This window comes from Gigantopelta aegis, chromosome 14, assembly GCF_016097555.1.
Source record: "Gigantopelta aegis isolate Gae_Host chromosome 14, Gae_host_genome, whole genome shotgun sequence".
NCBI classification, from domain to species: domain Eukaryota; kingdom Metazoa; phylum Mollusca; class Gastropoda; order Neomphalida; family Peltospiridae; genus Gigantopelta; species Gigantopelta aegis.
The window spans coordinates 28,476,633-28,495,032 of NC_054712.1; the positions used below are offsets into that span (position 1 = coordinate 28,476,633).

General features: G+C 39.1%; 1 protein-coding gene across 3 annotated transcripts in view; it reads left to right on the forward strand.

Annotated features, from left to right (window-relative positions):
• The window catches only part of LOC121388769 (hepatocyte nuclear factor 4-gamma-like), a 107,393-nt gene extending 92,118 nt beyond the window's left edge, over positions 1 to 15,275 (forward strand). For 2 of the 3 annotated variants that reach the window (XM_041520264.1, XM_041520262.1), the window contains 6 exons: positions 879 to 1,169; positions 2,529 to 2,644; positions 4,142 to 4,291; positions 6,025 to 6,265; positions 6,871 to 7,107; positions 13,709 to 15,275. In XM_041520264.1, coding sequence (XP_041376198.1) covers positions 879 to 1,169; positions 2,529 to 2,644; positions 4,142 to 4,291; positions 6,025 to 6,265; positions 6,871 to 7,107; positions 13,709 to 14,244 — 1,571 coding nt within the window. In that variant the 3' untranslated portion in view covers positions 14,245 to 15,275. The remainder of the gene's footprint in view (positions 1 to 878; positions 1,170 to 2,528; positions 2,645 to 4,141; positions 4,292 to 6,024; positions 6,266 to 6,870; positions 7,108 to 13,708) is intronic. The other variant, XM_041520263.1, reaches the window with a different exon arrangement.
• Positions 15,276 to 18,400: the final 3,125 nt, after the last annotated feature.

Consider the following 18,400-nt stretch of genomic DNA (forward strand, 5'->3'; position numbering starts at 1 on the left):
TTTCAGAAACTGGATTTATCTGATTTGGACTGGAGTAATTGATATATCAAGGTAACTAGTGTTTCAGAAACTGGATTCTTCTGATTTGGACTGGAGTAATTGATATATCAAGGTAACTAGTGTTTCAGAAACTGGATTCTTCTGATTTGAACTGGAGTAATTGATATATCAAGTTAACTAGTGTTTTAGAAACTGGATTTTTCTGATTTGAGCTGGACTAAATGGTATATTAACTGAAGTAGAATTCCAGCAACTGAAATCCTCTGATTTGAGCAGGAGTAAAGGATATGATCAAGTCTGGTACAGTGGCAGTCAGGTTTTTAAAATTTGAGCTGTGTTTAACAACTGTGAACTGAACACTTGCACTTCAAAAGAATCTTTTCTGTGAGCTATGTTGTACAACATGATAGAAAAATACCATCAAGAGCCATGTCTGTGGATGTTGTATGGTTAGTTCTCCTGAAATACTTTTATTTTGTTATTGTTCCGTAAGTTCAAGTCATAAAAATAATTGCATCTTGGTGCTACTTTCAGCCACGTTTCCCCCTATGTTTTTCAACACGCTATTTTTCAATGTACCCTTGCTCATTAACTATTCCATTTATTCAGTATATCCCTTTTTAATTATCCTTGTTAAAGTATGTTATTTTTTTTAGGAACTTTTATATGCACTTTCCAATAGGACATTGTTTGATTACCAACTGTGAACAACTTGTAGTTTGTGGAAGAGGATATGATAGTTCTGCCAAGGATAATTCATCACAACTCTCTCCCTCGACCATGTGTTAAACAACCATTTGTTAGACACAAAGTAGTCATAATTTAAAAATATAGTGATGTGTCATTAAAAAAAGATTCTTTTTCCTTCTTATCTTTAGAACCTGACCCGCTGAATGTTCAGACCCTGGGCGGCGCGGCCCAGAGCCTGCCGTCCCCGACGAGTGACATCCTCAGTCAGTTCTGTGCCATCTGCGGGGACCGGGCCACGGGCAAGCACTACGGTGCCGCCAGCTGTGATGGCTGCAAGGGCTTCTTCCGCCGCAGCGTCAGGAAGAACCACGTTTATACGTGCCGCTTCAACCGCAACTGCATCGTCGACAAGGACAAGCGCAACCAGTGTCGCTACTGTCGACTCAAGAAGTGCTTCAGAGCCGGGATGAAAAAAGAAGGTAGGTTACTGTTTTACAATTGATCGGTGGTGGGGGATGTGTGTATGTGGGGGGGAGGTAGTATTGTAGGTGTGTGTATGAGGGGGGGGGGAGGTAGTATTGTAGAATATGACCAGCAAAGAAGTGCTCAAAGCTGTGAAAAAAGAAGGTAGGTTACTGTTTTACAATTAATCAGTGGTGGGGATGTGGGGGGTGGGTGGGTGGGGGGGAAGTAGTGTTGTAGAATACGACCAGTTAAGATGTGACCAGTTAAGAAGTGCTCAAAGCCGTGATAAAAAAAAGGTAGGTTATTCTTTTACAATTGATTGGGGGTGGGGGTGGTGGTGGGGGTGGGGGGGTGGGGGTGGTGGTGGGGGGGGGGTTTGTGTGTGTGTGCGGATAGCATTGAAGTGTTTTAGAATTGGATGGGGGACAGATGTGTGATGGTGCAGGGTAGCATTGTAGTGTAGGACCAGTTAACAAAAGCTCAGAGATGTGATGAAAAAAGAAGGTAGGTTAATGTTTTACAATTGATTAGTAAGGTGGGGGTGTTTGTCTGTATGTGTGTGTGTGTGTGTGTGTGGGGGGGGGGGGTAGCATTGTATTGTACGACCAGTTAAGAAGAGCTCAGAGCAGGGATGAAAAAAGGAAAGCAGGTTACTATTTCACAGTTGATTGGAGTGGGGAGGTGGATATGTGTGTGTGGTATGTGGGAGGGATTGGTGTGGGGAGGTGGATATGTGTGTGTGGTATGTGGGAGGGATTGGTGTGGGGTAGCATTGAAGTGTAGGATCAGTTGAAAGGATCTTAGAGCTGGGATGAAAAATAGGAAGTTTCGTTACTGTTTTGGAATAGTATGTGGAAGGGACAATAGATAGGGTGGGATTGGCATAGGTGTCTTCCAACTCTTCACTGTTGAAAATCATAGCGTATCACCCAGGGTTGTGTCCATAGTGGAAATGCACAATTTTAACCAAAATGTAGCCTCATGTTTAAAATGGTACACAAGTTTTGTCACTTCTTGCTGCCGAAAATTGTAGTTAAGTATGAATAATAATGAGCAATATAAGTAAATAAAATAAAAAAGTCTATAAAAAACCCTATCTGTATATTGTGATACAATATAAAATGCTCTTTATGAAAGCATATGATGTGTGGAATACAGTGTTGTAGTGTCACAACTGCTAAATATGAATATTATGGAGAATTATAAATAAAAGGTCTTTGAAAAGTGTCTGTATGTTGATACATCATGTGTTGTTACTCCTTCATGAAAATATATGATGTACGAAATGCAGCGTTGTAGTTATGTCACAACTGCTAAGTAAGATCTATGAAAACTGTGTGTATGTTGATACAACACCAGTTGTTATTTTACAGCAGTGCAGAACGAGCGTGACCGGATCAGTGTGCGAAGAACTAGTTACGAAGACATCGCTCAGAACGGGAGTCTGTCCGTCAGTACGTTACTCAACGCGGAGGTTCTGTCCAGACAGGTAACACACATCAACTGTAGGAAGGCAGTGATAGCAGAAACAACAAAAATTTATTAAAACTGAAATTGTGGTTGTATCGTTCATTAGTTAACAATGTTACAGACTTTAATAATCTGTTTTTCAAATAGTTTATAAACTGTTGATTTAGGTTGTTATAGGTTTGAAATTAGACACTGCATTTCATATATTTTGACAAATTTCAAACAGCAGTTCTCTGACAGTAAACGTAATTTTAAAAATAAAAATGTATTCTTTAGTTTCCAAGATTTTAGGGTATGTAAGGACTGGTGACTATCGTACCCTCTGGCAGAAACCCTAGCATGGCAGTAGCCAAAGCCTCTGTGAGGACTGGTGACTATCGTACCCTCTGGCAGAAACCCTAACATGGCAGTAGCCAAAGCCTCTGTGAGGACTGGTGACTATCGTACCCTCTGGCAGAAACCCTAACATGGCAGTAGCCAAAGCCTCTGTGAGGACTGGTGACTATCGTACCCTCTGGCAGAAACCCTAACATGGCAGTAGCCAAAGCCTCTGTGAGGACTGGTGACTATCGAACCCTCTGACAGAAACCCTAACATGGCAGTAGCCAAAGCCTCTGTGAGGACTGGTGACTATCGAACCCTCTGACAGAAACCCTACCATGGCAGTAGCCAAAGCCTCTGTGAGGACTGGTGACTATCGTACCCTCTGGCAGAAACCCTACCATGGCAGTAGCCAAAGCCTCTGTGAGGACTGGTGACTATCGTACCCTCTGGCAGAAACCCTAACATGGCAGTAGCCAAAGCCTCTGTGAGGACTGGTGACTATCGTACCCTCTGGCAGAAACCCTAACATGGCAGTAGCCAAAGCCTCTGTGAGGACTGGTGACTATCGTACCCTCTGGCAGAAACCCTAACATGGCAGTAGCCAAAGCCTCTGTGAGGACTGGTGACTATCGAACCCTCTGACAGAAACCCTAACATGGCAGTAGCCAAAGCCTCTGTGAGGACTGGTGACTATCGAACCCTCTGACAGAAACCCTACCATGGCAGTAGCCAAAGCCTCTGTGAGGACTGGTGACTATCGTACCCTCTGACAGAAACCCTAACATGGCAGTAGCCAAAGCCTCTGTGAGGACTGGTGACTATCGAACCCTCTGACAGAAACCCTAACATGGCAGTAGCCAAAGCCTCTGTGAGGACTGGTGACTATCGAACCCTCTGACAGAAACCCTAACATGGCAGTAGCCAAAGCCTCTGTGAGGACTGGTGACTATCGAACCCTCTGACAGAAACCCTAACATGGCAGTAGCCAAAGCCTCTGTGAGGACTGGTGACTATCGAACCCTCTGACAGAAACCCTAACATGGCAGTAGCCAAAGCCTCTGTGAGGACTGGTGACTATCGAACCCTCTGACAGAAACCCTAACATGGCAGTAGCCAAAGCCTCTGTGAGGACTGGTGACTATCTGAAACATTTGCCGAGCACAGGTTTGAGATTTCGTATGTTTGGTTGCAGGTGACGACCCAGTTGACGATCGCGGACCTCACCAACAAGAAAGTGGCCGAGGTTGATGATGTGTGTGAGTCGATGAAGCAGCAACTCCTCATCCTCGTCGAGTGGGCCAAATACATACCCTGCTTCTGTGAACTACCTCTAGATGACCAGGTTAGTGCTGCTGGTGCTTCTGGTAGTGGTGGTGATAGTGATGATGATTATTATGGTTATGTTGATGATGATGATGATGATGGTAATGTTGATGATGATGATGGTGATCATTATAATGATGATACTAATTATGATGATGATGATTATGGTTATGATGATGATGATGGTGATGATTATGATGATGGTAATGATAAAGTTTGTTTTAATGGATCATTGGAGACACAGCACAAACTTCTTTTACACTAACAACCTCCCTGATAGACAGTGCCGAGATAACTGAGGTGTGTACCCAGGACAATGCTTGAACCTTAATTGGATATAAGTACATGTATAAAAAACCAAATAGAAAATATGAGTTTATGTCTGCCTTCTGTGACACACTGTCCCAGTTAGCCACCATGTAGTTTCATGTTAATTTATTTTCATGTTTATATATCTAGTTGAGGTTCAAGGACACCATCACTTCATGTACACTTGTCTGTGAAACCTGCTCCACATAAATTAGCTTTGCTGATGACAATATGCACCACATTCCTTCCGAATAACAGTATATCAGGAGACTCCAGAAAAGTCTTTTTGTTGTTAGTGTGACATGATTTACCAGTGACCGACAAAGAAACCATGAAATTAATTTGCAGGCATAATGCTCATTGTTTTGTGTTAACTGGCCTAGTTTCAGTTTTACGGTGAGAATGCAGTTACATATTGAGGACTTGGTTGAGGTTGAGTAAATGTGGGTGCTATCTCTATCCCCCTTTCCCTTCCCTTTTTGTTTCTGTCACTGTCTGTGTCCCTCTCTCTGCTTTTTCTCTCTCTCTTTGTCTATTTCTCATACACACAAACACACACTCACACATAAGTTTCTCTTAAAAACATGTACATGTATCATTGGCAGTTTATATCAGACAGCCGACCAATGTGTTGAGAACAGCAACCTTGAACTTTACTTAGATATATACTGAAGACCAAAATGAATGCAAATCAGGATTATGGTTAGTTTGTGATTAGACTAGGTTTACTTGATGACCAACGCTCAGTTCTGGGAAATGGAAAATGGTATATCAACCAGCAATCTCCTGAATTTTCATATATATGTGGTGGTTTTGGGGTGGGTTTTTTTTGTTTCGGCACACCCGAACATGTCAGGTACCCTATTTATTTACAAAAAATCACACATTCTGTATACATTTAACGAGTTATTTGACGAAATTAACTGAGTCTCAATGAGTAACTAAAATTTACAGGTAAAATCAAATTGGAAACATGAATATTATAAAAGATATTATTATCATACATGTGTATGATTTGAAAGTAGGTCTAATGATAATTTTATATACCTGGTTAACTTAAGCATGTTCATTTTAGAATAACATTTGTAATTCACAGGCATCTGTGCATGTTGCAAGGATGTCTTCAGAGCACCAATATGCTCAACTGCAGCAGAATATTCAGTTTCTAGACAATTTTTAAAAAGTGTCATTTCATTACATGGCTTATTTTCTTACTCAAATTGTTTTAATTACTTTACTTCAGAGAAAAATTCCCAAATTCAACGCGTTATTGCCAACTTTAATTGATATACCAAATACAATTCTGAATGCATTTAACCTGAAATTAGATCCAAAAAGGTTTTGAAAAAGATATTCCACATCATTCTTTTTGTGTTCAATATATATATTAAGTATAAAAATAAATGGCTGTATTGATATAGACATTATCATGTTGTTTTGCAGGTGGCACTACTACGAGCTCACGCTGGTGAACATCTGGTTCTTGGAGTAGCACATCGCTCACTTTCGCTCAATGACATCTTGTTGCTAGGCAACGATGCCCTCATTCCTCGAAACACCACCGACGTGGACATAGGACGCGTGTCCTGCAGGATTCTTGACGAACTCGTGAGACCGCTACGCGAAGTGCAGATTGACGATACAGAGTTCGCTTGTTTAAAGGCAATAGTGTTTTTTGATCCAGGTATGGAAATTAGTCATGGTTCAAGTAGAATTTGCCTAAAATTAAAGGGAAATAATAGACTTCAACCCGTGTCAAAGGCCATGTCATATACAGCCCCGCCTATGGAAGAATGCTCATAAAAGATCCCTTTTTACTTTATAGGTAGCAGCAGTAGGTTTATTGTCTTGCCTTTTTCAGCCATGTGACAAAATAACCATATGTTTGACCCCAAATAGCTGTATTTGACATGTACCAGATCAAGGTTTTCAGGTACCAGGTTCAGTTAAAATGATTGGGAATAAACATGTTTAAATCATTTAACATGAATGGGAATAAACATGTTTAAATCTGTGCATTTGGTTAAACATGTATTGATCGGTTTGTTTCCTCCCCCCCCCCAGCCATCTTCCGATGCTTGTGGTCTGAGTAACATGCAGAGAACCAATTAAAATGAGAGTTACGCGTGTTTAAATCTGCATGATACGAGTTGAATGGTTTTGAATATATGTGGTATAAATGAACAAGTTAAAATTTATGATATACTTCTGTTCCTCCCCAGATGCGAGTGGTACCTGGTTCAGTTATAATGACTGAGAATTAAACAATATTCTTGTGTTCCTCCCCAGATGCACGTGGTCTGAGTGACGTCCAGAAGATCAAGGCGTTCCGGTACCAGGTGCACATGAACCTGGAGGACTACATCAACGACAGGCAGTATGACACACGGGGGCGGTTCGGCGAGATCCTCCTCCTCCTGCCCGCCCTGCAGAGCATCACCTGGCAGATGATTGAACAGATCCAGTTCGCCAAGCTCTTCGGCATGGCCAAGATCGACAACCTACTGCAGGAAATGTTACTGGGAGGTGGGTTACACGTTTGTTTAAGGCTCACCGTTACCAAGTAAAAAGTGTTACTAGGAGGTGGGTTACACGTTTGTTTAAGTCTCACCGTTACCAAGTAAAAAGTGTTACTAGGAGGTGGGTTACACGTTTGTTTAAGTCTCACCATTACCAAGTAAAAAGTGTTACTAGGAGGTGGGTTACACGTTTGTTTAAGTCTCACCGTTACCAAGTAAAAAGTGTTACTAGGAGGTGGGTTACACGTTTGTTTAAGTCTCACCGTTACCAAGTAAAAAGTGTTACTAGGAGGTGGGTTACACGTTTGTTTAAGTCTCACCGTTACCAAGTAAAAAGTGTTACTAGGAGGTGGGTTACACGTTTGTTTAAGTCTCACCGTTACCAAGTAAAAAGTGTTACTAAGAGGTGGGTTACACGTTTGTTTAAGTCTCACCGTTACCAAGTAAAAAGTGTTACTAGGAGGTGGGTTACACGTTTGTTTAAGTCTCACCGTTACCAAGTAAAAAGTGTTACTAAGAGGTGGGTTACACGTTTGTTTAAGTCTCACCGTTACCAAGTAAAAAGTGTTACTAGGAGGTGGGTTACACGTTTGTTTAAGTCTCACCGTTACCAAGTAAAAAGTGTTACTAGGAGGTGGGTTACACGTTTGTTTAAGTCTCACCATTACCAAGTAAAAAGTGTTACTAGGACGTGGGTTACACGTTTGTTTAAGTCTCACCATTACCAAGTAAAAAGTGTTACTAGGAGGTGGGTTACATGTTTGTTTAAGTCTCACCGTTACCAAGTAAAAAGTGTTACTAGGAGGTGGGTTACATGTTTGTTTAAGTCTCACCGTTACCAAGTAAAAAGTGTTACTAGGAGGTGGGTTACATGTTTGTTTAAGTCTCACCGTTACCAAGTAAAAAGTGTTACTAGGAGGTGGGTTACATGTTTGTTTAAGTCTCACCGTTACCAAGTAAAAAGTGTTACTAGGAGGTGGGTTACATGTTTGTTTAAGTCTCACCATTACCAAGTAAAAAGTGTTACTAGGAGGTGGGTTACATGTTTGTTTAAGTCTCACCGTTACCAAGTAAAAAGTGTTACTAAGAGGTGGGTTACATGTTTGTTTAAGTCTCACCATTACCAAGTAAAAAGTGTTACTAAGAGGTGGGTTACACGTTTGTTTAAGTCTCACCGTTACCAAGTAAAAAGTGTTACTAGGAGGTGGGTTACACGTTTGTTTAAGTCTCACCGTTACCAAGTAAAAAGTGTTACTAGGAGGTGGGTTACACGTTTGTTTAAGTCTCACCGTTACCAAGTAAAAAGTGTTACTAGGAGGTGGGTTACACGTTTGTTTAAGTCTCACCGTTACCAAGTAAAAAGTGTTACTAGGAGGTGGGTTACACGTTTGTTTAAGTCTCACCGTTACCAAGTAAAAAGTGTTACTAGGAGGTGGGTTACACGTTTGTTTAAGTCTCACCGTTACCAAGTAAAAAGTGTTACTAGGAGGTGGGTTACACGTTTGTTTAAGTCTCACCGTTACCAAGTAAAAAGTGTTACTAGGAGGTGGGTTACACGTTTGTTTAAGTCTCACCGTTACCAAGTAAAAAGTGTTACTAGGAGGTGGGTTACACGTTTGTTTAAGTCTCACCATTACCAAGTAAAAAGTGTTACTGGGAGGTGGGTTACACGTTTGTTTAAGTCTCACCGTTACCAAGTAAAAAGTGTTACTGGGAGGTGGGTTACACGTTTGTTTAAGTCTCACCGTTACCAAGTAAAAAGTGTTACTAGGAGGTGGGTTACACGTTTGTTTAAGTCTCACCGTTACCAAGTAAAAAGTGTTACTAGGAGGTGGGTTACACGTTTGTTTAAGTCTCACCATTACCAAGTAAAAAGTGTTACTAGGAGGTGGGTTACACGTTTGTTTAAGTCTCACCGTTACCAAGTAAAAAGTGTTACTAGGAGGTGGGTTACACGTTTGTTTAAGTCTCACCGTTACCAAGTAAAAAGTGTTACTAGGAGGTGGGTTACACGTTTGTTTAAGTCTCACCGTTACCAAGTAAAAAGTGTTACTAGGAGGTGGGTTACACGTTTGTTTAAGTCTCACCGTTACCAAGTAAAAAGTGTTACTAGGAGGTGGGTTACACGTTTGTTTAAGTCTCACCATTACCAAGTAAAAAGTGTTACTAGGAGGTGGGTTACACGTTTGTTTAAGTCTCACCATTACCAAGTAAAAAGTGTTACTAGGAGGTGGGTTACACGTTTGTTTAAGTCTCACCATTACCAAGTAAAAAGTGTTACTAGGAGGTGGGTTACACGTTTGTTTAAGTCTCACCATTACCAAGTAAAAAGTGTTACTAGGAGGTGGGTTACACGTTTGTTTAAGTCTCACCGTTACCAAGTAAAAAGTGTTACTAGGAGGTGGGTTACACGTTTGTTTAAGTCTCACCGTTACCAAGTAAAAAGTGTTACTAGGAGGTGGGTTACACGTTTGTTTAAGTCTCACCGTTACCAAGTAAAAAGTGTTACTAGGAGGTGGGTTACACGTTTGTTTAAGTCTCACCATTACCAAGTAAAAAGTGTTACTAGGAGGTGGGTTACACGTTTGTTTAAGTCTCACCATTACCAAGTAAAAAGTGTTACTAGGAGGTGGGTTACACGTTTGTTTAAGTCTCACCATTACCAAGTAAAAAGTGTTACTAGGAGGTGGGTTACACGTTTGTTTAAGTCTCACCGTTACCAAGTAAAAAGTGTTACTAGGAGGTGGGTTACACGTTTGTTTAAGTCTCACCGTTACCAAGTAAAAAGTGTTACTAGGAGGTGGGTTACACGTTTGTTTAAGTCTCACCGTTACCAAGTAAAAAGTGTTACTAGGAGGTGGGTTACACGTTTGTTTAAGTCTCACCGTTACCAAGTAAAAAGTGTTACTAGGAGGTGGGTTACACGTTTGTTTAAGTCTCACCGTTACCAAGTAAAAAGTGTTACTAGGAGGTGGGTTACACGTTTGTTTAAGTCTCACCGTTACCAAGTAAAAAGTGTTACTAGGAGGTGGGTTACACGTTTGTTTAAGTCTCACCGTTACCAAGTAAAAAGTGTTACTAGGAGGTGGGTTACACGTTTGTTTAAGTCTCACCGTTACCAAGTAAAAAGTGTTACTAGGAGGTGGGTTACACGTTTGTTTAAGTCTCACCGTTACCAAGTAAAAAGTGTTACTAGGAGGTGGGTTACACGTTTGTTTAAGTCTCACCGTTACCAAGTAAAAAGTGTTACTAGGAGGTGGGTTACACGTTTGTTTAAGTCTCACCGTTACCAAGTAAAAAGTGTTACTAGGAGGTGGGTTACACGTTTGTTTAAGTCTCACCGTTACCAAGTAAAAAGTGTTACTAGGAGGTGGGTTACACGTTTGTTTAAGTCTCACCGTTACCAAGTAAAAAGTGTTACTAGGAGGTGGGTTACACGTTTGTTTAAGTCTCACCGTTACCAAGTAAAAAGTGTTACTAGGAGGTGGGTTACACGTTTGTTTAAGTCTCACCGTTACCAAGTAAAAAGTGTTACTAGGAGGTGGGTTACACGTTTGTTTAAGTCTCACCGTTACCAAGTAAAAAGTGTTACTAGGAGGTGGGTTACACGTTTGTTTAAGTCTCACCGTTACCAAGTAAAAAGTGTTACTAGGAGGTGGGTTACACGTTTGTTTAAGTCTCACCGTTACCAAGTAAAAAGTGTTACTAGGAGGTGGGTTACACGTTTGTTTAAGTCTCACCGTTACCAAGTAAAAAGTGTTACTAGGAGGTGGGTTACACGTTTGTTTAAGTCTCACCGTTACCAAGTAAAAAGTGTTACTAGGAGGTGGGTTACACGTTTGTTTAAGTCTCACCGTTACCAAGTAAAAAGTGTTACTAGGAGGTGGGTTACACGTTTGTTTAAGACTCACCGTTACCAAGTAAAAAGTGTTACTAGGAGGTGGGTTACACGTTTGTTTAAGTCTCACCGTTACCAAGTAAAAAGTGTTACTAGGAGGTGGGTTACACGTTTGTTTAAGTCTCACCGTTACCAAGTAAAAAGTGTTACTAGGAGGTGGGTTACACGTTTGTTTAAGTCTCACCGTTACCAAGTAAAAAGTGTTACTAGGAGGTGGGTTACACGTTTGTTTAAGTCTCACCGTTACCAAGTAAAAAGTGTTACTAGGAGGTGGGTTACACGTTTGTTTAAGTCTCACCGTTACCAAGTAAAAAGTGTTACTAAGAGGTGGGTTACACGTTTGTTTAAGTCTCACCGTTACCAAGTAAAAAGTGTTACTAGGAGGTGGGTTACACGTTTGTTTAAGTCTCACCGTTACCAAGTAAAAAGTGTTACTAGGAGGTGGGTTACACGTTTGTTTAAGACTCACCGTTACCAAGTAAAAAGTGTTACTAGGAGGTGGGTTACATGTTTGTTTAAGACTCACTGTTACCAAGTAAAAAGTGTTACTAGGAGGTGGGTTACATGTTTGTTTAAGACTCACTGTTACCAAGTAAAAAGTGTTACTTGGAGCGAAGTCTCACTTTGCAATATAGGTATTACTTTTCCAATGGGGGAGGGGGGGAGTTAGCTCAGTGCTGTCCTGAGGTGCTTGCGTCACAGGATCAAACCACCTCGCTGGATCCATTCAACTGATTGAAGTTTTTCTCGTTCCAACCAGGCCTGTGGTATATGTGTTCCTGTCTGGGAAAGTGCATATAAAAGATCCCTTGCTACTAATGGAAAAAATGTAGGGATTTCCTCTCTAAGACTCTGTCAGACTTAGCAAATGTTTGACATCCAATAGCCAATAATTGATTAATCACTGTGCTCTAGTGGTGTCGTTAAACAAAACAAAACCCTTTATTAAACTTTTCCAATGATAACGACATTGACTTTTGCATTTAGCTCAATGTTCAGCTCTATTACTCCAAACTCGAGGTCAAGTTCAGTCAAACTTGATTTGTAGTTACATCAGTGAAAGTTTGTCTCAAGGTGTGTTAAATTTTTAGTTTTTAATTTAATAAAATTTTAATTGAATATTTTTAATTTAAATTGTTTTTCAAAAGTTTAGTTTTAATTTTTCTTAACATGCATTGTGATAAACATCTGTGGATACAATTATCAGCAATACCAATATTGTTCAGCAAAAGTCTTGTTGGATAACAAGTGAAGCATATTGAGAACTTTTTCCCACATCCCTCCTTCCTAGTACTATCTGTACTGATAAAGCAGAGCGTAGTTTAATTAGACAGCAGTAAAATACTTTCTAGATAGTTTTGTGCTTCAGGTTAAACCAGATAACTGCATAGGGAAATTGTTCATAAATGTTAGCATTTCTTACTGATGCGGAATGCAGGCCAGTTGTGGTCTGGATCCTGATTGAAAATCTTAGGTGATAATAACATATAGCAAAGATTAATTATGGCTGATCTTTATAGTTTCGTCCTTCTTTGTGTACCTGTACAATGTTTCAACTGTTCAGTTTAAGTGATAGAACGATCATTGGTAGTTACATTACTAGGATTGTCTCCCTTTCACCACCGTCACTAATGATATGCAATATCCTATATGCAGTTATATATATGCAATACCATATTAGTATATGCAATATACTAATAAAAAAAGAAGCCTGTGCTATACCTCAGTTTAGTAACCAGTTTCGGTTTTATAAACAAATCATTTTTTTGTATCCATTATTCAAGGGAGGCTACTTTGAATTTTGTTTACTGATAATTATTTCCTAGGTAACCAAATCAATTTCCAATACTAATAATGACAGCATGAATAAAACTTATACAAACATGCAGTGCATTTATAAAAAGTATTGCACTTTACATTTAATCTACCTGCATGAAATGGAGTGCCAAAGAATGTCGTTTGTTGGCATCCCTCCATTAACAAAATACAAAAACAATTATTGTATGATATTTTGCTTTCTGTGTCTGCTGTGCATTGCATAACAACTGTTCGTTAAATTAAAATATATTAATTTATTGGCAACAGATTATGGAAATTGTACAAATAAATACATTCTCATATTACTAGCAATCAGAATTGCTTCTTTGCCATAATTATGTGATGGTAAACTGTGAATCGGAAGTTCGTAATAATGTTGGATAATAATATTCACTGGTACGTTAGTTCTCAGGCTCATAGGTTTCATTAATAACGGGATCAAAATATTTAAGCTAAATGCATTTATCCAAATATAAAAATAAAGTTCTTGCATATATAAACTATTTGCAGTATTCTGGTTACCTAATTTTCAAACATGTAAGACTACATGTCGGAATTACTAAATGTTTGATATCCAGTAGCTAATAATGAATTAATCTTATGTACAAAGCAAACTTTAACCCTTTTTTTGTAGGATCCTGGCTTCATATTCATAAACGTACATAAGTCAATGTATGATACCTATCTATGTACTTTAAGTATGTATTTAGGTATCATACATTGACTTAAGTGTGTTTATGAATATGGATCCAGACATTTTGTTAAATGCAAATATCATGAAAATATGTAAAAATTACCAAATGTTTTGACATCCAGTACCTGATGATGAATTAAATCATATGTGCTCTAGTGGTGTCATTAAACAAAGCCAACTTTAACACTTTCTTTGCAGGAGCCAACACAGAAGCTGCTGCAAATGGCTCTACGTCATCTGGGTCAATTTCGCCATCAATATCCAGTCCCTCCAGCTTCCCCGACGCTTTGAATTCCATCTCCCACTCGGGGGAGAACATCCAGATGGCCCACCCTGTTGAGCCGATGCACCTCACCCCAACCCACCCTGGCAGCATGAGTCCCACAGCTCCAACGTCAAGCCTCGACCAAGTCCATATGATGCAGCAGCAACAACAACAACAACAGCAGCCGCAGCAGCAGCAGCAGCAACAACAACAACAACAGCAGCAGCAGCAACAACAGCAACAACAGCAGCAGCAGCAGCAACAACAGCAGCAGAATACACAGACTGGGATGTCACAGCATCTTGATATCACCGAGCCCCTATCTCTGATCGTTAATCAGTGTAGCGACTCGAGCATGGCCTTCCAGGAAGATGCATCCCCCATACCCTCTCCCCACACCATGCCCAGCCTGACGGAACAGTATAAAGTGACCCCGGTTTCACAGCATTTTAAACAGGAGGTTATGTGATGACAGTATATTTTACATAGGAGGTTATTGACAATAACAGTGATTTCATAACATTGTGAACAAGAAGTTGTGTGATCAAGAGGTTAGTATCGCAACATTTTAAACAGGAAGTCACGTGATGATGAATCCAGTTTCATATTTTAGACAGACAGTCTTTGTGATCATGTCGCTGGTTTTTCGCAACATTTTAAACAGAATAATCATATGACCATGTATCCAGTTTGACCTTTGAGATGGGAAGTCATGTGACTGGCACTGGTTTTGAAACCTATTGAAGAGGAAATCATGGGATTGTGACGCCCATTTTGAAAACAATATTTAAACAGGTCATGTGATCGGAACAAAAATATTGACAATTAAATTAAGGAAATCATATGACCTCGAATTCAGTTTTATTTTTCAAACAGAAAGTCATGTGACTGTGGCACTGGTTTTGAAGAAGAAATCATGTGATCGTGATGCCCATTTTGAAAAATATTTAAACAGGTCATGTGTTCAGAACAAAAATGTTGACATTTTAATTAAGGTCTTCCAGTAATACAGTGAAAGTTGATATGATGGAAAAGAACTATTTGTATGTGACGGTGTGCCTTAGAATACTGAAAACATTTCAAGAAAGTTAGATGAGTTGTTAAGGAATAGTGATGTTGTTAAGTAAAACACACTTTGTTAAGGAATATATTTTCATGACTTGTTATATAGAGCAATTTGATATGTCATCAATGCACTTTGTTTCCAATTTGTCTATAGTTATTAAACCTGTTTGTAACAGCCACTCATATGGACCACCCGGTTGTGGCTATTATGATGTGGTGGCCTTTATATTGAGGTAAAGTAAGTTTATATGTAGTCTAACCTGTCTTTAGTGACCATTCAAGCATCCTAACTTTATTAGTTCCCAACCGGTTCAACCAGAGGGGACTACAGGTTTAATGTCTGTCTGTCTGTCTGACTTTCTGTCTGTCTGTCCATCTTTCCCACATATTGTTTTCTGGACTTTTTTTTCGCAATGCCTCGAGATATTGAGCAGACATTTTGTATATAGCTTTACCATGTACAGTTACAGATAAGTTTGACATTCATGGTGATTTACCTAATTTGTTTTACAGAGTTATGGTTTTTGAACTTGGGGGCTTGGTAGGGGACATGTATTGCTTTAGCAGTATAGCAGTACTCAGAATGCTGGTTTAATTTTGATTTTTTTTATCATGCTGCTTATCCAATTATGGTTCAAACACACTGTGCTGGGCACACAACTAAGCTATCCAAGACAGATGTTAAAGGCTAATCAATAGTGAGATTGGTTTAGTGATATTCTAGGTTGGAGCTGGAAACCTAGAGAAATCCTGAATTCATTCCTGTTTATGATCAAATGGCTTTGTGTAGAAATATAATGTTTTCATTTTAGTACTATTTATTAAATATGTTGATAGTGTAGATTAAAAAATATATATACATGTATATGGAAAGAATTGTAGTTTTTTCAATATGGGTTCCAGCAAATACTTTTAAGATTGTTCTGGGCCACTTCATTGTTGACAGTTCAACAATGATCAGAATTTCAATTGAAAACTGATCACCTATAGTCCATCCCATCCATCCTACAGTCCATCCCATTCTATAGTCCTATAATCCATCCTGTCCTATAGTCCATCCCATCCTATAGTCCATCCTACACATTTTTTTTTTGTAAATAATATTTTTTTTTACTATATTTGTGTGCAACTTAGAAATCAATCGGCTCAAAAATAAATAACTTGTAGTAAATTCCATAGTATGAAAAAATGTGTTCCCTGTGGGAAGGACTATAGACTTTCAGTTGATGAAAGTACTGAGAAAACCATTCTCACCTGCGAATGTGGACCACAGTAAAGTGAGCACAAAGTTATTTCTGTTCATAATTTCATGAACCAAATAATGTTAAGTGGTTGATTTTGTTGCAATTGGGAATCGTGGATGCATCTTTTAACAAGAAATTGGACTATATAGGTCTGCTCAGTCTGATAAGGAATTATGATTGTCCTAATATAGCCTGGCTCAGTCTGATGTGGATATGTGCCATAGTTTAGTACAGATTGAGTTGATCTCATTTGAATTAAAAATAGCAGCTATAATGTGTGTAATTTTTTATTGCTGTGAATTTAATATAATGTGAATTTGTAGTGAATCCTGTAGGAGAATGAAATAATCAGCATAGATGTGATTTACTGAATGTTTTTAGGTCACCAGTCTTGTTATTCAACTACAGTTAATATAAGATTTATTTAACAGTGATAAAAATAAGTAGATTTTTATAACAGTCCACCGGACAAATACATCTAGAAATCTACTTGTCCATCAATATTTTCACTTGTCCAAATAAATGGTTTGTTTTATTCAAGTACCTGGATGATGTTTGTGATTGCTCAAAATAAAACTGCACTGACAATTTTTACTTGTCCACTGGACAACCACCGAGGCACATTTTGGTTGTCCGAATAGATTTTCACTTGTCGGGACAAATGGACAAGTGCTTATTTCGAACACTGTTTAACAGTGCTAATATTCCTAGAAATACAGAAATTTGAATATGAAAATATAGCTTAATTAGGTGTGATGACTTTAGGTGTGGATCCACGGGGAGGGAGGGTGCCCCGAAACTCCCGTATTCATCAGAATAATACAGTAGATTTATTTATTGTTATTGTGAGACATGTAATATCTTGGTTGGCGTGGTATTTCAAGAGAAGACTGCCATATTATAATTCCTGTTAATGTACTTAGTGCATACTGTGGGTGTCCTTTTTAAATGTTGCACCCCATCCTGAATATTGTAGATACCCTTTCTGAAACATTGCACCCCTTCCTAGAAAACTCCTGAATCTGCCCTTAGGTCATAGGATCGATCCCCTGCAGGGGATAAACACATTTGGGCTTTTCCTCTATCAACCAGTGTTCTAAGAATGGTGAATCTGATATCTCAACTGTCTTGTATTAGACACCTGATAGCTTTTGTTTAAAATGTAAAATATTCCTTTCCTTTAATTCAACGTACTTTCACTGCCTCCAATTCAGCCATTTATTTTTCATTTCAACTTATTTTCATGCTTATTTGGGCACACACACCTCAGCTGTCTGGACTGTCTGTCCAGGACTGGGTTAGTTGTTAATTAGTTAGTGGTTAGTGAGAGAGAAGAGGGTGTAGTGACCTTACACCTACCCACTGAGCCCTTAAGAACTCGCTCTGGGTTGGAGCCGGTACCAGGCTGTGAACCCTGTACCTACCAGCCTGTAGACCAATGGCTTAACCACTGCGCCACAGAGGCCGGTCAATTCAGCCATTGCAGAGCTTGCCTTGAAGAATAAAATTAGGAGTTGGGGTGATTAATTGCTCCCCTAACTAACTTAGATGATGGGGAGCCATTTGAGATATGACCATATTGGTACCATATAAATGCACATAGTAAAGTGAGTTGGACGTATAAATTACTGTCATTGATCTACATTCAGGGGAGTGATGGGGAGGGAGACCGATAGCGCCCCTTAAATGGTGAAGTCTGCCATTCAACCAACCTGGTTTAAAAATGTGTTGAGAACAGTGGTACTATGATATATGGCTCAGATTGTTGCTATTTGTGGGGGTTGAGGGAAGAAGGGTGGAACAGCCATATTTTATTTACAGGAAACGCACATCACTATTTGTTCAATATAAATGATGACATGTCTATTATAGTTTGAAATGGGTCTGTTCGTCCATTTGTGTGTTTTAGGAATTAATATCTTACATAGTAGAACTGTGCCACATTGGCTGGATTCAGATTTATTATGAAAATGATCACACATTTTGTTCAGAATTTTCAGATTCATACAAGTCATGTTGATTACACTTGTTATGAAATTGATGTGCAATTGTGCTTTCATGTGTTCACATGCCATATTTATGCTGATCTGGTTATTGTAAAATGTTCACTTATGTGTGGAAGGTTTTGTTGTTTTCTTGAAATATACATCATTGATAGTTTTCACTGCTTTTGGAAAATATATTTTTTTTAAATTAAAATTTAAGATGACAAAAGAATTGGAGTATTTCTAGTCAACATAATCGGGTTGGGGAGTTTGTACTTTGTTTTTAATTGTCTCGCTTCAACGAATATTGAAAGGCAAGCTACAAGTGTTA